Source organism: Delphinapterus leucas, chromosome 2 (assembly GCF_059928025.1).
Source record: "Delphinapterus leucas isolate spDelLeu-1000000601 "Yukka" chromosome 2, BTC_Dleu_Yukka2, whole genome shotgun sequence".
In the NCBI taxonomy this organism is placed as follows: domain Eukaryota; kingdom Metazoa; phylum Chordata; class Mammalia; order Artiodactyla; family Monodontidae; genus Delphinapterus; species Delphinapterus leucas.
In genome coordinates, this window is record NC_143130.1 from 168,457,077 (window position 1) to 168,480,482 (window position 23,406).

At 37.0% G+C, this 23,406-nt stretch overlaps 1 protein-coding gene across 2 annotated transcripts in view; it reads right to left on the reverse strand.

Annotated features, from left to right (window-relative positions):
* The window catches only part of RPS6KA5 (ribosomal protein S6 kinase A5), a 181,159-nt gene that overhangs the window by 61,146 nt on the left and 96,607 nt on the right, over window positions 1-23,406 (reverse strand). For both annotated transcript variants that reach the window (XM_022576283.3, XM_022576282.3), the window contains 2 exons: window positions 12,462-12,577; window positions 9,348-9,455 (listed from right to left, as the gene is read on the reverse strand). In XM_022576283.3, coding sequence (XP_022431991.2) covers window positions 9,348-9,455; window positions 12,462-12,577 — 224 coding nt within the window. The remainder of the gene's footprint in view (window positions 1-9,347; window positions 9,456-12,461; window positions 12,578-23,406) is intronic.

Consider the following 23,406-nt stretch of genomic DNA (forward strand, 5'->3'; position numbering starts at 1 on the left):
AAATGTAAAACCTAAAACTATAAAACTACTAGAAGAAAACATAGGGGGAAAGCTTCATGACGCTGGATTTGGCAGTGATTTCTTGGGTCTGACACCAAAAGCACAGCAACAAAAGCAAAAATAGACAAATGGGTCGACATTAAAATTTAAAACTTCCGGGCTTCCCTGGTGACACAGTGGTTGAGAGTCCACCTGCCGATGCAGGGGACACGGGTTCGTGCCCCAGTCCGGGAAGATCCCACATGCCGTGGAGCGGCTAGGCCTGTGAGCCATGGCCACTGAGCCTGCGCGTCCAGAGCCTGTGCTCCGGGAGAGGCCACAACAGTGAGAAGCCCGCGTAACGCAAAAAAAAAAAAAAAAAAAATTTAAAACTTCCCTGCATCAAAGGAAACAAGCAAAGTAAAAAGACAACCTACAGAATGGGAGAAAAAGTTTGCAAACCATATATCTGATAGGGGGTTAATATCCAGAATATATAAAGAACTCCTACAACTCAACAGGAAAAAATCAAATAAATTTGATTAAAAAATAGGCAAAGGTCTTCAATACACATTCGTCCAAAGATGGTATATAAATGGCTAATAAGCATATAAAAAGATGACTCAACATCACTAGTCATTACAGAAATGCAAATTAAAACTATGAGATATCACTTCATGCTCATTAGGAGGGCCACAATCAAAAAAGCAGAAATAACAAGTATAGGTGAGGATGTGGAGAAATTGGAACCCTTGTGCTCTGTTAATGGGAATGTAAAATGGTGCAACTTCTATGGAAAACAGTATGAAGGTTCCTCAAAAAATTAAAAATAGAATTGTCACATGATCCAGCAATTCCACTTCTGGGCATATATGCAAAAGAATTGAAAGAATGATCTCAAAGAGATATTTGTACACTCATGTTCATTGCAGCATTATTCACAAGAGCCAATAAGTAAAAGCAACTCAAGTGTCCATCAGTGGATGAATGGATAAACAAAATGTGGTACATACATACAATGAAATATTATTCAGTCTTAAAAAAAGATGGAAATCCTGTCTCATGCCACAACATGGATAACACTGAGGACATTATCCTAACTGAAGTAAGTAGTCACAAAAAGATAAATCCTGCATGATTCCACTTATATTAGGTATCTAAAATAGTCAAACTCATAGAAACAGAAAGAGGAATGGTGGTTGCCAGGGGCTAGGAGGAGGGGAAGATGGAGAGTTGTTGTTCAATGGGTACAGAGTTTAGTTTTGCAATATGAAGAAGTTCTAGAGATCTGTTGCATAAAAAATGTGAATATAGTTAACACTACTGAACTGTACACTTAAAAATGATTATGATGATAATTTTTACATTATGTGTATTTTGCCACAATTTAAAATTTTTTTAAAGATTCAAAGAATATAAATCTTAAGAGATTGGTAAATTTGATTATATTAAAATGTCAAATCTGATAATGGCAAAAACACCACTAATCACATTAAAGACAAGTAAAAGATCTGAAAAAGAAATTCACAAAGTGCATAATTATCAAGGATGGGTGGCTGGAATATTTAAAGAACTCCAACAAACCAATAACATTAGAAAAAAATTACAACACTGTGATAGAGAAAACACAGAAACCAATGTACCTCAGAAGCAGAATGGATAAACTAGGTAATTCATATAAAAGAATATTATAGGGCAGCAAAAATGAATGAAACAGACTCCTATTTATCAGCTTGAATAAATTTTAAAAATAAGTCAAATAAAAAACAATCTGCAATATAATATGCCATTTATGTACATTTTAGAAACACAAGCTAACAGTATATATTGTTTATGGATGTAATATATAAAGTAAGGATACTAAAACAAGATTAAATTCAATCCACCATCCACTCTTTGCCTGCACCTGTGCTGCTAAATGTGGTTTTAAGAAAACCATTTTTTCTATATTTGTGGCTGACAATATATCTATCCCCAGTCTCTCTCTTCTTAGGTTTAAATTGAGCCAATGCTCAATTTTCAGTCCGTGTCTTACTTGACCTAACAACAGTATTTGATATAGTTGATCATTTATCATCCCTGAAACACTTCTTCACTTAGCTTCCGGGGACAGCACACTTGCCTGTTTTCTTCCCAACCTCCTCATCCCTTTTTCTCAGTCTCCTTTGCTGGTTTATCTTCCTCTCTTGACTCTCTTAATGTTGGAATAACTAGAGTTTATACCTTTGTCATTTTTTCTTTTCTATCTATACTTAACTCTGTTGGTATTCTCATTCGTTTTCATGATTTTAAATACTACTTATATATTGGCAAATTCCAAATTCCTATCTCTAGATGAGACTTCTCTCCCAAATTCCACATTTATATATCCTACTGCCTATTAAACATCTCTGTATGTCTAACAGACATCTCAGACTCAACTGGTTCAACTGCACTCCTCCAGCCACCCAAAACCTCCCCATCGGCATATTAGTTGACAGCAACTTCATCCCTCCAGCTGCTCTGGCCCCAAACCTTGGAGCTACTGTTGATTCCTCTTGCTCTCTCACACCCTATATTCAAGCCATCAGGAAATTTCATTAGCGCTAATGTCAAAATATATCTAAAATCTGACTGTCTTCCAACCTCCTCTGCTACCCTATGGTCTAAATCAATGCCATCTCTTGCTGGGGTTAATGCAACAGCTTCCTAACTGGTGTCCAAGTTTCCAGATTTGTCCCACTACAGGACCATCATGCTTGGCAAACAGAATCTTTTTAGATAACTCAGGCCTTGTCATCTTCTACGTAAAGCTCTCCAGTGGCTCCCGTTTCACACGGAGGACCCACAGTCCTTACAGTGGTCTCCCATGCCCTGCACGATCTGCACAGTCCTTCCTCCGGATGACCACCTCCGCATCCTTCTTTCCCACTACTCTATCCTCACTCACTCTACACACCCACACTTACCTCCTTTTTGTTCACAAACAGCCCAGGCATATTCCCACCTGAGGGCCTCAACGCTTGCTGATCCCTCGACCTAGAAATCTCTTTCCTGGATACTGATATGGCTCATGCTCTCTCCAAGTCTTGACTCAACTGTCACCTTCTTAGTGAAGCCTTTCCTGATCACCTGATTTAAAAGTCCAAGCTGCTCTCACCCTGCTACTTCCTATCTCTCTTTCCTACTGTACTTGTCTTTGTGTCAATTACCATTATCTAACATATTCCATACATATTTTACTTGTTTATTTGTTATTATCTGCCTCAGGGGGAAATTTTTGTCTATTTTGTTAATTGCTGGATTCCAACACCTAGATAGAACAATGCCTGGATCACAGTAGATGTTCTCTCAATATTTGCTGAATGAATGGGTAAAAACCACAAATTGTCCATAACTGTATATGTGAATAGTGGGTGCACAGATTCTGCTATATCATTTGCTATATTTTTATTACATTTGAAATATTGTATAATATAAAACATTTAAAAAGAAATTTGGAAAGTATAAGCATTTATTAATCACATTTACGCAATGTTAGTATTCCAGGGTGTCTCTTGCTAAATTCCCCTTATGGGTTTGAAAGTCCCTGACACTTAGAAAATAGATTAAAATAATCTATTTACAGGTTTATATATTCTGTTTATAGATTAATATATCCTATATTAATATAGAATATGATGTCTAAATATTGTTTTCAAGTAAATTAAAAAGTATATTTAACTTAATTTGAACAAATGGAATCTACAGTAGAAGTTTCTCTGAAAAGAATCTCAATTCAAAAGTTGTCCCCGCTAGCCCTGTGACATAATTTACATAAAACCTGCCCACTGAACTTGTACACTGAGCCTGCCATAAGAAATAGTATATGTTGAGACATGCACATTGTAACAGCAGAATCCTGTGAATGACATTAGAAACTAGGCATTTATTAGACAAAGATGTAATTTAAAACTTTCCTACAAATAAGAAAATTATGGGAGAATAACTTAAGATTCTCATTTGTATGTTTTAATTTTACTCATAGTCATCTGAAATCTGAATAGTACCTCTTTCAGTGGAAACTGATATTTACATTGTGTTTTACACTTTAAAAAAGTACTTTCATGAGCATTAACTCATTGCATCCATATGAAAATTGTATAAATTCGATATGACAGATATTATTTTACAGATGAAGAAACCAAGACTGAGAAGGGTTAATGACTAAGTGACTTGCCCAGTGTCACACAGCCAGGAAGTGGAGAACCGAAAAAAATCCTCTAACTTCAATATGTGTTCTTTCCACTACACTGAAATGCCTCTTCTATGTTCAACGAATTAATTAATGAATAACATTATCTGAACGGAGCAAAGATTGCATTTTTCTATTTTCTGGAAAGAAAAATCCACAGGCCTTTTCCTTTTAAGTACAGCTACCATGTCAGTGAGTTATAATTAACTTAGCTACCTCTGTTTTAAATGTTGGGATGTTATTTTTCTTCTAGTTTTATTTATCTACCTGGGGATTCATGTTAATAACCTGTTGTGAATTTTTTCGAATGCCCAATGTTAAATTATGAAAACACAGAATGCATATACTATAGTTAAGTATAGGATAATTAATAACACATGAATGTATCACTTTGACATTATTTTCTTATAAATAAGAACAGATGCCCTTTTTAGAAAAATGCCTTTAAAGTCTTCAATGTTAAAATCATATATCCAATACCTAGCAGACTGACTCACAGCAAGAACTCAACAAATGTTTGCTGAACTGTATTCTCAAAAAGCCTTATGAAAAACATGTATCATGTGCAGACATTTAGAAAGGTCTTCTTTTATTCTCAGAATTACAAGGGATTTGTGAAATTATGTGGTTGAGGAAAGAACATATCAGTAAAAGTACCAAATTTGTATAGTGCTCATTATCATATAAAAGATTGTTAAGGCTTCTAAAATAAATCAATTTTATCCAGTATACAATTTAGTTTAGCAAATTACAATCTAGAAATAATTATATGAGGTAATGATGAATACTTCTAAAATCTAGGCTCATGAGGGCAAGGAATTTGTTTCTTTCACCACCATATTTCTAGGGTCTAGTACAATACCTGGCACATAGTAGGTACTCAATAAACATTTGCTGAATTATTAAATTAACAAATATACAGAGAGATGAGTAGTACACCATGAGTAGAAACTTCAAACATGTCTAAAAAGTAATTCCTGAAAATTAAATATTTCTCAGATCAAATGAGAGCAGAATTTGTAATACACAAAACTGTGATAAACTGAAAAAGAAGCAGATCTGGGTGGGGGAATATTAATTCAGGTTTGGAAATGCTGGGCTTGTGTGATCTATGAGAGAGTCAAGGGGAGACACACTAGGGGCATGTTTGGGTCTGGAGCCCAGAAGAGCGGCCAGGGTTGGCCATGTATATTTGGGAATCACCAGCGTACAGGGAGAGAGTGCAAGCATAAAAAGAGTAGAGTACCTAGGACTGAACTGTGAGGAACCCTCAGGTAGAAGAGAAAGAGCCTGCAAAAGACAGCGAGAGAGAGAAGGAAAGGCAGGGGAGCACAGTGTCACAGAAGCCAGGGTGAGACGCAATTTCCAGTTCAACACCACTAGGTAGTCAAGTAAGGTGAGGGCTCAAAAATACCTAAAATGGGGACTTCCCTGGTGGCGCAGTGGTTAGGAATGCCCCTGCCAATGCAGGCGACACGGGTTCGAGCCCTGGTCCGGGGGGATCCCACATGCCACGGAGCAACTAAGCCCGCGCGGAGCAACTAAGCCCGTGCGCCACAACTACTGAGCCTGCGCACCACAACTACTGAGCCCACGTGCCACAGCTACTGAAGCTGGCACACGTAGAGCTTGTGCTCCGCAACAAGAGAGGCCACCGTGGTGAGAAGCCCACACACCACAACAAAGAGTAGCCCCTGCTCGCCATACTAGAGGGAGCCCGCGTGCAGCAACAAAGACCCAACACAGCCAAAAATAAATAAAATTAAAAAAAAAAAAACCTAAAATGGAGGTCAATAGTGGCCTTGGCAAGAACAGGTTCAGTCAATTGGTAGGAGGTGCAAGCCACACTGGAGTAGATTAAGGGGTGAGTGACCTGTGGGTAATAGACTGCACAGACAAATACTGACAAAGGAGAACATAGGACAACAACTAGAAGGGAATAGGGGATTCTGAGATTGTTTGCTGTTCATCAGTCAGTCCATTCATCCATTCATCTCTCCATTTTTAGACACTTAAGATGGGAGAGACTAGGCTTGCTTAAATGGTGACAGAAAGCGTCCAAGCAGAAGAAGAAGAGGTAGAAAAGAAGAGGGGTCAGTTACAGATAGAGGTAGAGATGTATAATCTCTCTATATAAACTGGAAACCAGGGAAGAAACTCCTCAAAGTGAAGTTTAAGCTGAAAACGAAGGAGGTAGCGTAGGAATAGACAAAAAAGAAGCTCATTCCAAGAAATGATATAAGTCAGGCTGACATGGGAAACCAAAAAGGAATGCTAGCTAATCAAAATAGAAATTGTTGGATGGGAATATTTTTGAGGTGCAATAGGTCTAGGCAGGGACACTTGCTAAGCGGATGCCAGGTGGAATAAGCGGGGAGCAAAGGACCATTAGATCAAGTTTTAGGGGACTCAGAAAAGGAGAGTCCCTACTTGAGCCCTAAGAGTTAAACCTGAAGCCTAGCAAGCCAGTATGTCCTCTTCAGCTAAGAGGAAGAATGAGCTGGTAGTCTGAGGGGAGAAGACAGATGAAACTGTAAGGCTTAATAACACATGACTATAACACATAATTACATGAAATGCAGCTAGGTTGCATTGTGAATAAGGGAATCTATAAATTACTTCTCCACTTCAGATTGAATCCCATTGTTTCATTTTTGCACCTAAATAACCAATTGCTCCAAAACTGTGGCATCCGACAAGAATTTCCCACATTCCCTTGAGGAATAGCTGTTGAATTGACCATCAGAAAACACAAGTCTCTCTTGTGAGAAGTGACGCAGCTGATTCAGTAACCCAGCAGTTCTGACCAATTTGTATTACTGTATTAAAACCCAACAATTCTGATCATGTTTGATTTTTGTTTACCTCTTGCTTTGGTTTCAAACATTTTGCTCTTCCTCAGTGCCAAAGTCTGTTTCTGCCTACTGCCAAATGATCAGCCACACATGTCCAGAAATACAGGATTCACGAACTGATTCTTTCATTGTAGTATCACCAGAACCTAGCCTAATGTCTAGCAGATAGAAGTCTCTCAACAAACACTGATGAAGTGAATGAGTAAATGTACGTGCGGTTCCACGGGGAGAGAAAAAAGTGATCACCAACTCTCTCTATGCAGGGGGAGTCCTCCATCTTTACATGCCAAGGGTCCTTTGACAGTCTGTTGAAGCCGACAGACCCCTTCTCAGAATAATGTTTTTACATATATTGTAGGACAGAGCAAACTAATGATATTGAAATACAATGAAATCAAAATATAAAGAGAAATTGTGACATCATCACAAATGTGCTTCTGCGGCATAGGCTGGGCTTGCTAAGCCACAGGCATCACTGCAGGGAGATCTGGCTGGGCCAGTTCACTGGCAAAACCACTAGCCGACAGCATCAGTAGATTTCTGTTCTCAGTTCTCAGAGAGGAATCCTCCCAGGTCTTGTCTAGGAAGCCACCGTTCTCAGAAGGAAGGGGCAGCAAGAGGCCATGGCAGCTCCACAGTGTAGTGTGGCAATCTTCACGCCACCCCCTAGCTTTGACGGTGTCCTCTCCCTCAAGCGTGCCCCTTGTCCCTGAATCCATAGTTTTGTCTATTTAACCTTGTCAGTCTTCCATGAGGGTCAGAAAGGCAAGGTTTCCTACGGGGATAGTGTATATCTGAGACCTGGGGGGTACCTATTTCTTATATAGACTTCCAACTAATCCTCTTGTGTCCTGCACTCTTGCTTTGAGCGATGCCTGGTGCCCGCAATTCCTGAGCCTTTCTGGGGGTCAGAGGTGCAAATTAGCCTGCTTTGGGGATTCTCATATTACTGGCTTAGGATTCAGCTGTCTCAGGCGTGTTACATCAGTTACAACTAGTATTTCTGCTGTCCATCTTCCAGAATCTGGTTGCTGTGTTCCCCTCTCCCTTTTGAGTATATGCCTATTTTACACCTTTACTTTTACTTGTAGTAGGGTTTAGTGAGGAAACAACCATCAACATATTTCAGCTGTCACATTTTTCAAGTTGCCACTAAAATTTTTAACAAAGTTTGAGAAATCAAACTTTGAAGAAAAATCCTCAAAAATTCATCTCATCTTTTTCATAACTATGATTTTTCTATCAAAGATAATCAACATATTGTTAAACCCTCAGGTTCACAAAGGCAGAGACCATTTCCCTTTTGTCACTGTATTATCCAATATCTAGCATAGTAGAGGTGGTCAATAAATATTTATTGACAAGTGATTGAATGAATATAGATATGAGAAAAAATTGGGATCCTTTGTTTTCATAATTTTAGTACTTATCTAACTCACCTAGGACTGCTTTGGCAATATTCTAAAAAGCAAACAATCAGAAATAGATACACCTAATTTGGAACCCAAATGACAGTAAAGAAGTCCTTTATTACAAAAATTTAACTGTGATTCTGTATACTATAACAATAATTTCTTGGATAGAAAGGAACTGGCATTCAAATTACTTAGTTGTCTTGAAAAACTAGCAGTGTAAAAATGTACTTTTTATTACAACTGCTACATAAACAGTATCTAATTACAACTAATAAATGTACAATTTTAAATGTTATTAAATAAATCTTTAATAATAAACAAATTTTAATCAATGCTGAAAACACAAAGTCCTTCATATTTAAAATCTGTACATTAGCTATTACATTTTAGTTTGTATGGGCAAAAAGCAGCAAGTTTATTAAAAAATTAGGTCTAGTAGATCCTTGCTATTCTTGTCAAGTGAGTTCAAAGAGCCATCATGACATGTCCTACCTTGTAAATATAATGTAAACTGTATGTGCTTTGTTTTGTAATTCTTTACTGGCTATTATCTAAGCCACGATTCTCCTAAAAGGCCCAAAGCGTTATTTTAAAATTTCAGTTATATTTTATGGAGAAAGTTAAATGCATAATTTTGTTTTGTTTTTAACTGGGGAATTCTGTTATATCCGTAAAAGGATTACTGGAATTCTAGCAGGATGGTTCCATGGTAATTTTAAACTAAAAACTTTACAGTTATCCATGTCAAAATATTCCTCTGGGCAAACTTGTACAAAAGTCCATAATCTGTTTAGTACTATCCTATTAAACGCTCATTCTATAGCTAATTTTTCGTCATTGTTTACATTCTGTTTTACTAACTTCAAATTAAAATATAATACTCACTTCATCAGCCACAAACTCCTTACTCAGACCAAAATCTGTCAGCACCACATGGCCATTAGAATCAAGTAGAATATTCTCAAGCTTAATGTCACGGTATATAATCCCCAACTGTAAAAACAAACAAATATGCATATTAAAATAACAATTTCCAAAAAATAAATTAGAAAAGTCTTTCTTATCTACCTTAAAAACAAACCAAAAAAAGGCATTCTCCTGCTCAGGGTGCTATGACGGCTCTTAGTCACAGGTCGGGGCAAATCTAAATTCCTCCATCTCAGGGTTTATCTGCTGGGTTCCCTCTGCAACCATGTCTTCATGCTCCATATAATGAGGGTACATTCCTGTCGGACTAGCTTCTGTTGGGTCTACTTTGACTACTGCTTCTTCCTGGGTTACTGTTCTTGATGGATTTCATCCTCACTCCAGATGATCTTCAGGTGCTTTCTTAGCCAATTCACGTCCATCACTTCTAATGGCTTCAGACGGCTTTCCTGAGTAACCACTTCCCACACTGGTCATTTCTTTGTTTTTATTCCTATAGCATCTATATTTACATCGTACTTACATAAAAGTAATTGATATTTTCTAGGTACTTCCTGTTCTTCTTGATATAACCATATCCAAACTCTGTTTTTTCACTTTTTATGCATTTACCTAGTATCTAGCACAGTGTCATATATCAAATAGGTAATTAATAAAGGCTTGTTGACTAATACACTCCTAAACATGATCACAGGTTAATTTTAGTTGATCTTTAGTTCTAAATAAGCAACGTAAATCAATTAGATATTTAAATATCCTTCTATTTTGTTTTGTATGTAAGTTTTATAGTAAAACACTTCAGCTCTATGACATAAATGAATCTACCCAAGTTATATAAGAAGTACTTGATATGCATGAATTCCACGTTCCATGTTATGTCAGCCCGAATTAAATGTTTTTAAACTTAGAAACACTGCTTTCCTCAACACTAAGTATATGAAAAATAAGATTCTTGATGCTTTCTTAAAATTGAAACAAAAAATTACACAAGGAAAAACACTAGGCAATTTTCTTCCAAGAACCTCAGTGGGGTTTTTTTTTTCATATTTTAAAACATTATTATATATTGTAAATGCACAGTCTGTTAGACATTTGACTTGAAGCCTTACAAGCACCTAACAACCAGTATGACTTTTTTTTTAACAACCTCTTTGGAAAAGACTTTAGGAATAAGTCATTTACTGCCTGCTTTACCTCATCACTTACAAGTAAACTCCCGGTTTTTGTCTCTTCCTGAGAAACTCAGTGTTAGTAGCTATATCAAGATTATCATTATTAGCTTTGTGTTATATCTCTTTGTATTTATCTTTTTAGGTAGCCAGATTAAGAGAAATTTAGCTAAGATCTAATCTGCTATATACTTCCCTCTATATCAATTACATTTATATCTTGTACTCATCATGTTCTCTACCTCTGTGTTTCTGATTACCCTGTTTTAATAATAATGAATGTTCATGAATTTTCCCTTTAAGAAACAGAATTAACAGTCTTCATACTAACCAAAAACTGAATTTACTAGCTTACCTGTCAGAGCTTTGTATTTTGTTTGTGTTTACTCTGGTATTTATGGTGATTTCCACCATCGTTTTTATATTATAAAAATTACATCTGATTCCCCTAAGCATAAAACAAAGCCTTTCAGCCTATTCCCTGGCCCAATTTGGCTCATGTATAAAAATGTCCTAACTACTTTATACCCCACAAAAATAACCATAGGCATAAAGCTCATCCCCACACCACCAATTCTATCAGAAGGAATACAGATGCCTGTTCCTATCACTTCAGTTCAGCTCCCACCTTACACTCCCCTTCCTTTCACTCCATGGCACTGCAGCCCTGTGCCCCAGAGCCTTCTCTACTTCCCTCCTGTTCTTAGACGTTTTTTCATTCACTCTCCTTAGAATTCCTCTTCTGAACCCTGTCTCCCTCTACCTGCCCAGCTGTGTTCCTGTTCTGGGCTAGATCTACCCATTTCTTGATGCCTTCCTTCTTATATCTTCTCATCATCTTTTCTCACAGCCTCTCCCACCCGTTACCTCCATCCTGCAATTCTAATCTCCCTGCCCCTTTAAAAATGTCATCCTTTTTCCTTGCCTTTTTCCTTCATTTCTCTCCATTCTTTTTTATGCTCCATAATCAGCACTTCCATATTTTTTTTATCTGTAATCTAGTGTAGCATCTGAATATATAACAAAGAAAAACAGCAGCTTTATGATGTACCTGTATCATCCGAATTTAGCGACTCGAGTCATCCTCCTATGGTCTCACACAACTTTGATAAGAATTATTCTAGTACTTTCTATTTCTTGGAAATACACACAAGCCTAGTCTACATAATGACTGTTTGCTTCTATAGTAATGCTTCCTCATTAAAAAAATATTTTTAGTCAAAATTTCTTGGATCAAGATTAATAGTATCTGAAATAATATTTTTTAAAAGTTTAAACCGATTTTATAGAGTTCAAACAGCATCACATACATATATGAATTCCACTGAAAAAGTTGAGTAACTGAGTTCATGCCACATGAAGGCAACGGAGCAGGAGGGAGGGAGGGGGAGCAAGAGAGGACCTTAGGGGTGAACCAAATGGAAAAGAAAGCGAGAGTGGGAGAGGGGGATAGCTGGGTAGCATAGGTAAGTGTTTCTTTCAAATATTCCAAGCTAATTGGGAAACATACTCCGAAGATGCACAGGCAGAGTCTGCAATGGAGTAAGTCACAATTAAGGAAATACATATTACGACTTGTGGGTTCATCTTAAAGGTTATTTTAAGAATGAAAATCCTTTATTCTAATGATACTTTGTAATAAGCATCAGAATTTTTCATGAACAAAACCAAAAAAATGCTCAGGTTCTACCTTTTTAATCTGCAACCCAGAAACTATAAAAGGAAACTAGACTTTTACAAAGGGAACAATGAAATTGAAAAAATTGGTAATGGTCTATGAGTGTGCTTCCACAATCTCCACCAAGACAATGACATGTAAACGCATTAGCTCTTTTAGCTCCATCATTACCTCAGTTACTAGATTTTTAAAAAAAGGAAATCCCAAAGGTTAAGCATCTCTTACCTTGTGGAGATGTTCGAGGGCAAGCACGATCTCTCCAACATAGATCTGCACCTCATGCTCTGTGAAACGCTCTCTTTGAGAAAGATGAGTAAAAAGTTCTCCACCATTTATATAATCTAAAAATGAAATATATTTTTTCTGTCTTTGACTTGTATTCATAAACTAAAGGAAATATTTCCTTTTAACCACTTTGGATTAACCATAAGGCATTGATTTTAATACATCATTTTTGTACAATTCTTAGTATATAGTTTCATATAGAATATATTACTAAATTCATATAAATACAGTTCCATAAGTTAATGACTACCCTAAACCACAATCAAATGAATTTGCATAGAGTATTACTATTAAAACTATTACATGAAATCTGCATATTTTAAAATAATTTTCCCAAATCCAGCATATCAGAAGCCTCTGCCATTACCATACACTTCTTAACTTGCTGTAAAGAACCAAAACATCAACCACCATAATAACTAAAAAATGAAAAAAACAAAACAAAACTCCCAGCCTTTCCTTTGTAGTAGTGGCCGGTCACTATCTTTAAGCAGATTCCATATTTTCCAAAATTGTCTATGGAGAGCCCTTCTAAAAATGTATATTAGGTAGCAGGTAGCCTTCTTATGGTTCCACATAACTCAAAAGTAAAAGTAGCACAACATGGCTGAATCAAAACACCTGAAACTAAATGATTCCCATTTGCCTTTCAATTTGCCCATTTTATCCCAAGAGGAATAATGAAATAAGAGAGAAAAAAGCTACAGTGAGACATAAATTAGGAGCTGAATAAGCCACAACTGTGTTCATAATAGGCTCTAAGACATTTATCGATAAACTGATAATAGTTTCATCAGAAACTAATCATTACTATCTTACATAACATTTGTGTGTGAGAAACAATGTACACCTAGAAAACAGTCACAGATATAGATTAAAGCTTTTCTCCTAAAAAAAAATCTGAAAAGCATGTATCCCAAGTATATTCATTTGTCAAGTTTACCGCAATTTGATAAAAGACCAAAGCAAAATCTTCATTAACTCACAAATTTTTATCTTGACCGTTTTTCAAATTCCAAACAGCTGATGCAACAGAATGAAAGAACTCTAAAAGCTGGTTGTTTTGCAATGTATTTTGCAAAGCACATGCCAGCAAAAAGCACTGCCCTTTTAAGACTTTCGTATTTTGCCAAGAGGTTTTAATTATATCTTAACACAAAGCTAATTATTAAAAAGGTGTAAAGGAACACAGCATTCCTGCAAACTAACAGTGAATTTTTTCTACCTTTTAAGTAGTCACTTATTTAAATCTAATACTGATGTTTATGTATATGGTTTCCATAGTTAGTCATGGTACAGAAATAGGCATTCAGAGGTCAGTTGACCAACTGACAAACTCCTACGCACCCTTGAATGTCCTACTTAATTATCTCATCTTCAATAACCACTCCAGCAGAGTTGATCACTTCCTTTTATGTTACCCCCTGTGTTTATTAAAAACTTATACCACTGCAATTATCTTGCTGCACTGAAAATGTCTATTTGCATACTTCCTTTCTCTGCTAAACTGAGCTTTTTAAAGTCATGATCAATGTATTCATCTTTAAAAAAAATAATCACTCTGAAACTCAAAGGCAAGCGAGTTGTAAAAAAAAAAAAACAACCCAATGTACTCCTGTCTTTGAGGCAACTTAATATAATCCAAAGAACCTGGGCTTTATAATCAATAAACCTGAACTAGACAATGGCTCCACTGTGTCCTGTCTTGAGCAAATAAAGTCTCTCTCAGTGTTAGTTCTTTATCTATAAAATGGGAATCAGAACTACTATAGATTATTGTTTCTTGAAACATAGAAAGTGTTTTATTTGCATTTACTGGGGAGACTAAGAAAAATTAACTACAAATCTAAGAAGACAAACCTAAAACAACATCGTCACCTACTTCCTACTTGTAGAATAGACCAACAGCCCAAGGTGAAGACTTGACATTCATAAAATAAATATGCTTTATTTGTAGGTACAGGGTTGCACACTTTATAAGGTGAACAGCCAACTCTATCCAGTGGTCCAAGCTGTCAACATTGGTAAGGTAGATATATAGGCTGCCAAAGGACTGTAACAGCAGGAGCTGCGATACCTGGAGTGGTGTTACAGGATAAGTTCTATCAATAGCAGGGATATGAGGTTAGTGGGAATCTCTGTAAGATAAGTACCTAGTACCCTCAGTTGTTATAATTCTAGTTGTTTTGTTTGGTATGTAGTGGTATCTCGTTATGGTTTTAATTTGCATTTTCCTGAATAATAATGATATTTAGTATCTTTCCGTGCCTTATTGGACATTTCTATATCTTCTTTTGTGAAACGTCTATTAAGGGTTTTTTCTTTTTTGCCCCTTTTGGTTTTTTCTTTTTTATTCACATACCATGAAATTCACCAATTTGAAGTGCAAAATTCAATGGTTTTTAGCATATTCAGAGTTGTGCAGCCATCACCACATTCAATTTTAAAATATTTTCACACACTCCCCCCGAAGAAATCCCAATTTATGTTTCTCCTTTAGTTGCTTGTGCTTTTTTAAAAAATTTTATTTATTTATTCATTTATTTATATCTTGGCTGAGTTGGGTCTTCGTTGCTGCGCGCAGGCTTTCTCTAGTTGCGGTAAGCGGGGGCTACTCTTCATTGTGGTGCACGGGCTTCTCATTGTGGTGGCTTCTCTTGTTGTGGAACACAGGATCTAAGTGTGCAGGCTTCAGTACTTGTGGCTCGTGGGCTCTAGGGCACAGGCTCAGTAGTTGTGGCGCACGGGCTTAGCTGCGCACGGCATGTGGGATCTTGCCGGACCAGGGCTTGAACCCGTGTCCCCTGCCTTGGCAGGCAGATTCTTAACCACTGCGCCACCAGGGAAGCCCAGTTGCTTGTGCTTTTGATGTCACATTTAAGAAATCACTGCCAAAACCAAGGTCACAAAAATTTACCCCTATGTTTTCTTCTAAGAGATTTATAGGTTTAGTTCTTACTTTTCATCTTTGATCCATTTTGAGTTAAGTTTTGTGTATGTTGTGAGTTATGGGCCCAATTTCATACTTTTGCATATGGTTATCCAGCTGTTCCAGCACCATTAGTTAAAAAGGCTGTTCTTTCCTCATTGGCACCCTTGTCAAAAAGTCAATTGACAGTAAATGTGAGGGTTTATTTCTGGACTCTCAATTCTAATCTATTATCTATATGTCTATCTTTATTCCAGTGCCACACTTCTTGATTATTGTAGGTTTGTAGTAAGTTTTAAAAGTGTGAGTCTTCCAACTTAATTCTTCCTTTTCAAAATTGTTTTAGCTATTCTAAAGTTCCTTGAGTTTTCCATACAATTTTAGGATGACTTTGTCAATTTCCATAAAAAATAAGCTGGGATTTTGAGAGAGGTTTCTTAAATCTGTAGATCAATTTGGGGAGCATTGCCATCTTAGTAATATAAAGACTTTCAATCCATAAACATAGAATCTTTTACCATCATGAAGTATCCCTTTTTATCTCTAGTATACGTTTTTGTTAAGTATATTTTGTCTGATATTAGTATAGCCGCTCCTGCTTTCTTGTGGTTGCCGTTTGCATGATTTATCTTTTCCTATCCTTTTTCTTTTTAACCTGTTTGTACCTTTGAATATACAGTGTATCTCCTGTAAACAGTATATAGTTGAATCTTTCCCCCGTCTGACAATCTCTGTCTTTTGATTGTACTGATTAATCCATTCACATTTAATGTTATTATTGATATAGTTGGACTTACGTCTTGCTATTTTACTTTTTTGTTTTCTACATATTTCATATCTTTATTTGTTCCTCTATTCCTCCTTACTTCTTTCTTTTTCATTAAGTAAATATTTTCTAGTGTAACATTTTAATTTCTTTAATGAATTTCACTTTTTAAAGTTATTTTCTTAGTGGTTGCTCTATGGCTTACCATACACACATTATCACAGTTTCAGATTTATACCAACTTAATTCCAGTGATATATAGAAACATTTCTCCTACATAGCTCTATTCTTTCTTCCTCCCTTTTGAGCTATTATTGTTATACATAGTATAACTATGTTAACAAATCCAACAATACATTATAATTATTACCTTTTATAGATTTATGTCTTTCAAAGAGGCTGAAAGAAAAGAGATTAAGTACATATTTAGAGTTTGTCATATTAGCCTTCCTATTTACCATTTTTGGTTCTCTTTATTTTTTCTTGTGGCCCCTGGAGCTGGAGAGCACAGAGGTTTCTGGCCATTGTAAGGATTTCAGATTTTACTCTGAATGAAATAAGAAGCCTCTGGAAGATTGAGTACAACAGTGGTATGATAAGACTTCCATTTTAACAGGATCAATGACTCTGGCTGCTGTGTTAACTTTCAAGAGGGAAAGTAGGGAGATCACTTGCAGTAAACAAGGAGAGATGATGGAGCCTAGGAGAAAGGTGACAGCTTGGTGGTGGTAAGGACCCAGCCCTACCTGAGCACATGAAGAGATGGAATTGGTGTTGCCTGAGATGGGGAAGGCTGCAGGAAGGACAAATTTGGAAGGGATGATCCAGAGTTCACCTTTGGAAATGAGGAATGCACAGTGTCTAACAAATAGCAAAAGCTCAATAAATGGTAGTCATCATCATCACCATCACCATATTGAATTATTTATTCTAAGACTGTTAAAAGGTAAAAAAGAGCCCTTCTGGAATCCTTTTAGGAAAAGGAAGATAAATTTCTTATGGCCAGTTAGATCATTAAGAGGAGGTTGCATATAAATTCCTTGAAATTATGCACAATTTTTTCAAGTATATGTGTGCATTCTACTGACAAGAGAGGGTCCACAGCTTTTACCAGATTTTCCAAGGAGTTACAAGCCAAAAAGGTTTTCAGAACATCACTCAAAAGACAGCATTAAAAATCTGAATGGAAAAGTGCCTATGAAGTTTATTTACAAACAAACCAATGAATGCGGACTGCCAGCACATGGGAAACATCTGAGAGTAGTGTCTTACAGCTCACCAGCACCATTAACTTCATCATCACAGCGCACGCACCCAGCGCCATTTCTCCTGAGCATTTAGATTGCTTCTCCCTGACTTCCGGCCTTGCTTGGCATAGCTGTCCTGGAGCTTACTGTATTTAGAGCTGGACTAGTGAGGTTCAGAGCTTTAAAAAGTGAAATGGAGCATGAAGTTTTCATTGTTAACAAGATCTCTGCCTACTGAGGATGTGCTGGAACTGCATTTCTGGTCTCTTTACACCTCTGTATTTATCCAGAGAGCTAGCAACTCTGTTAGGGGAAGGTTAGGGCTTGGCCTTGAAACTAAAAACAACTTAGCCAGGCAGTGACATAACAAATAAAACAAAATTTAGAAAAGACTACAGGGATATTATTCAATTTGAGTTGAATTATTGATATAAAATTTTTACTCTCTTGAAAGAGAACACTGGAATCAAGAATGCAGGCAGATTCTGGGATAGAGTTAGCAATGGCATGAATATGGTCAAAGACATCAATGAAAACCCAGATCATTACTAACATCTGAGAGGAAGAGTCTTCTCAGCTTTATAACTCATGTAACATCCACTTTCCCCTACCCCCCATCCCACCCCTTTCCCACTGGGCATAAATTACATTTCTCCATAAAAAAGACTTATTTAAAAGTTCAGATGGAATAAAGCACGTGAGTGGAAACTGTCTACTACTAGAATTATTTAAGATCTGCTCTGCCTGGTGGGCCTTGGTCCATGCCAACTCATCTACCCTGAATACTTTCCTGTCAAAATTATGGATTCATTAGAATTCTAGAAATTAGATTTCTCAGGTCTCTGTCAATTTCTTTCTCAACAAACTGCAAGCATGAGGGATTTTTTTTAAGCCAATGCCAACGGCTTTTATTCTCTTCATGATAAGAAACAGCATGAGAGTAGCCAGTTTTTACTGATATTCCTGAGGCTTTTTGCCTCTGTGGACATACAACGAAAATGGACTAAGTGGTGTTGGCTCAGTTTACACTCCTGGCTACTGCCGTTTGTGTAGAAGCAGCATCTTAGTAACCCAGGTTAGTCACGGTAAGTGGGAAAGGGCTCCTGGCAGATAAGAACTAAGCGATGTAAAACAGGGTTTTGGCTGCCTTCCTTTAAAATCTGTATCTCATCACAGCTCACTGCTTTTAAGACTAGACAAAGAAATAACAACTAGAGATATTGGGCACTTTCTATGTGCCTGTTCTATTTGGATACGATAACAAATTTGATCCTCATAAACAATGCTACGAAGTTGGTGCTATTAAAATAATAGTATAATCCCCAGAGAAAACAGGTAATCTCTAGAAAATAGTGAAACCCAGAGAGGTTAAAAAAATTATCCAGAGTTGCATATCTGTTAAGTGAGAGAATAAGGATTATGAACATGGGCAGTCTGACTCTAAAACAGTGATTTTTTTAAAATGCTATATAGGTTGCCCTTTTTCCCCTCCTGGTATGGTTTTTACTATCATTTATCAGGAGCAGCCCCACTGGGCAACTGGTATTGCTAATTACTGTCAGAAAAACTGTCTTAAAATCAACTGACGTTCAAATATTTGAAAGGCTTAGAGCCAATAATTCTATATATTTGGTCATAAAGTTTCTCTTTTTTACATGCTTTTCTTAATCAAGTTTTGGCAGGCTCATCAGAATGTCACAGTACTCAGAAGGAGACATTCCTAGGGGGCTGTACTAAGATTTCTTTTTAATGTCCACAGTAAACAATGAGTCTCCATCTTTTTTGAGAATGTGCTAACCTAAGATTATTGCTGACATATTTCTGACATAGAACTTAAGAAAGTCAATTTATATCTTGTAGGAGAGGGCCCAGGGCTGTTTTCTCCAAAAAAGTACTTGGCCTTGCCCTGCAGTTCTCATCTTAACCCACCTGCCTGTTAAAGCAGATGGCTCTGAATCTGACCACAAAGAGCTACATTCTAGGTTCTTGTCAGAGAGTAGAACCTCAAATTGCCTGCAGTCCAAATCGCATCATATGTTCAGTTGTGAGAAATAATACATACAGGACAATAAATGTCATCTTTACATCTTTCTCATTATTTACTATAATGACTTCAGACAAAGCTACAAACTTGGATAACACTGTTTTGGAAAAATTATACTCTAATCTTGTTCCATAGGCTTACATGATAAGGGACAGTGGTATAAAACTTGGAATTATATCCTTAGTCAAGGAAGGCTGGTGAAAATTGTCCATTGTATCTGGGCCCTATTTAAAAAGCTTTTCCTAGATCATAATACCTTACCTATGGGTTTTTTTTTTAATATCTTGATACAATTTCAAACATACAAAAAGTATTTGCAAGAACAGCACAAGTAATCCCCATATAACCAGTATGCAAATTCACCAACTGTTTATATTTTGCTTCATTGGCTTTAGTATTCTCTGTGTAATTCCCCTGAGCCAACTGAGAATAAGTTGGAGACATCAAGCTCCTATGTCTTTCAGTGTGCAAATACTAAGAAAAGAATGCCCTTTCATATAACCACAGTACAATTATCAATATCAGAAACTTTATGATAAAAATACTATTATCTAATCTATACTCTCTATTCAAAGTTTGTCATTTGCCCCACTAATGCTCTTTGTAGCTACTCTTCCCCAGCCAAGGATCTGGTTTATGATCACATATGCATCGGATATCATGGCTGTTTAGACTCTGACCCTAAGTCACAACATACGTACATATTAATTTTATTAACTGCTGCCAATGTTTACAGGTACCTTCCTCCAAAAGGTCGTGTATATTCCCCACTAACGGTGAATGGACGCCTTAGAAAACAAAGTTCTCACCAACTCTTGATATTATCATTATCTTTAATTTCTACCAATTTGATAGGCATTTCAAATTGGACACAGAAATTTTGAAGGTGCAGAAGAAAGAAGCGGGGGAGAAAATCTGAGAGTTTGCAGCAGCCGGATAGATTTGATAGATTTTCAGTGGCAGTAGGACAAGTGCGCACCTCAGACAGGGAAGACGACGTTGATAAGGCTGCAGGGCTGAGAAGTTGTAAGAGGTTAGCAAAAGTCACATGCCACTCAGGAGAGAGGAGTAAAATGTCTGCTAACCTCTGTGAAATTCTGTTGAGACTATCAGCATGAATTTCAGACCAGACCCAGCTGACACATTTTGGAGACATATGAGAAAAGCTTAGAAAGCTGGTACTGGAAAACAAGTTTAGAGAGTAATCAAAGCAACTGCCATGTCAGGCGAGGAGGAAGGTTAACAGGGCAAGTGGTTCTCGTGTGCCAGACCAGGCAGATGCCAGGCCAGTAAAGAGGCACGTGGAACCCAAAGATGGTGCGGGGAAAGGGGCAGGAAAGACTCGAGGGAAGGCAGGGTCAATGAGGATTGAAGAACAGGCCCAGGGAGTGTGAGAAAGGAGAAAAAGAGAAGATCACGGTCAAAGAAGAAAGCTGATTAGAGGTCTTAGACGTGCGACTGGTTTTAGTGACAAGGCCCAATGTGTGGCTAGGCTTATGAATGGCTACAGTGAAGTAAAGGTTAAAACATCACAAGTCGAGGTGGCTTGGCATGGTGTTGGCATGGTTATCAATACGGCTGCTAAAATTGTGGAAGCGGATGGAAGGAAACTGGACGAAAGGGAAGCTAGGCCTGAATAAGTCACTGGAAAAGGCAAGCACGTGTCCCAGGAGTCAGTTAAGTACAGGATTGAGGTTAGGGAGTTGGAAAAAAGCGCCTTCACAAATGAAGCTCTGATGGGAAATGACTTTTAAATGATGTTTAACTACCATTACTTTGTTGAGCATAAGAGTAGGATAGAGCAATGGGACCTATCCAGCGGCCCCTCTGTAAAAGGGCTGCTGGGTAAGTACCATGTTCCAAGGACAGGAGGTTTTACTTAAGATAAATAAGGCACATTCGGTTAAGATTTAGGGTGCTTGTGCACACGGGGTTATCCACCGAGCACAATGGAAGGGGTTAGAAGAGGAAGATAAGGGAAAGAATGAAGTTTAAGCAGGGGAAGAATAATTTTAAAATTCCTAAAGACATTTTTTAAAAAAATCTCCAAAGCTTCTAAAATAGTAGACACAAAGTTCAGCTTTATAGAGAGTGTAGTCCACAAATAGAGTCATACTTCTCTAATGACATGTTTTACCTTTTAGTCCAAAAGCTTATTGAAATGTATGCTGTCAGAAAACAAAGTTGAAATCTGGCACCGATGAGGCAGATGAAAGTCCCAGAGCAATTTTCTCTCTGCCAGGTACAGGGTCTGACACTAGCAAATATAAAGCATCCACTAATATCAGTTGCATGAATTGAATAAACATGCAATACTCTGCTTACTGGCTGCTGTAGCCATATAGGAGAACTAGGGCAGATTTTTCATCTCAAGTTTATTAACAGTAAAAGTAGAAAGAAATAGTTAAATATTATAATAGCTAAAAATCTGCAATTCAGATAGACCAATGGGCAGCAAAAAAGAAGGGGAAAAGGAAAAGGAAACGGGTAATAACATAGCAAGAACACATTTCCTGATGAACATATCTCTTAAATTCTGATCTCTTCCCCTCCTAGAAACGTTTGGAATAAGTCTTAAGATTCATTCTGTTCACAACTGAAGAAGAGAAGGGGACCATCAATAGTACACCTTTGTGACAATAATTATAAATAAACAAGTGAGTAAGTATGATATGCTCTCAGGAGCTGTGAGGCACATTTCATCAATGTGACTCTTATGAAAAAACATTTATCAACTTAAAATTATGCTGAGATTTATTTACAGTCCATACAATGGAATACCTCATATGAGGCTTGTATAGACTACTGATTCCTTGATTAAACTAAAAGGAACTTCCTATATGAAAAAGATTATATCTCAATTCATTTGTAGTTGCTAAATGATCTTCTTTATATGTAGAAAGGCTTATACTCTATATCCATAAAATAGGAATATAAATAATTCCGACTCACACATAAGATTGTCATGGTGATTAAATGAGCTATTGAGAGTTAAACTTGGGCCAAACATGCAGTAAGCCTTTATCTAAAACTGACTATTGACTACTGTTATTATTTACAGACATCAGTTACAATTTATAGAACTGAAAAATAATGACGTTTAATTATAATGATTTTAAAATAAAATTCAAACTTATGGTGTCCTGACTTACCTATTCTCTCAATGTAAGCATAATTTCGAAGCTTATAAATGTTTAATATATATCTCTACAAAGCACTACAGGGTCTAATTAGTTTTAGTCGGTATTAAGCAAAAGAGAAATTTTCTTAAATAACTGATACTTTAGTGCAATCCTCATATTTTAAAATTGCAGAGATATCTGGGTTTTATTCAAATGCAAATAAATTGCTTTTAAAGATTTTTATGTGACAGTAGTTGGGAGTGCCAGATGAAGCACTCTGATGTTGTGTTTCTAAGAAGCATAAAAATAACACAGAAATCACACAAATAATGTGAAAATTCAAAGTCACAAAATCTCTCCCACTTTAAAACACGACCATCCTCCCTAAATCCCGTATGTCCCATCTTCTCTTCTCTTCTTCCTTTCACGGCAAAAGTTCTTTAAAGAGTGCTCTACATGTCTGATCTGACTCTCCTTACTTACTCTCCGTTCACTTCCTATTGCTGCTGTAACAAATTACTACAGATTTGGTGGCTTAAAACAAGACAAGTTTATTATTTTATGTTGTAGATTAGAAGTCTGGTGTGGGTGTCACTGGGCCAAAATCAAGGTGTCAGCAGAGCTGCACTTATTCTGGAAGTTTTAGGGGAAAGTCTGTTTCCTGCCTTTTCCAGCTTCAAGAGGCTGCCCACATTCCTTGGCTCATGGCCTCTTCCTGCATCTTCTAAGCCAGCAGTGGCAGCTGAGTCACTTCCCACACTGCATCACTCTAACCTC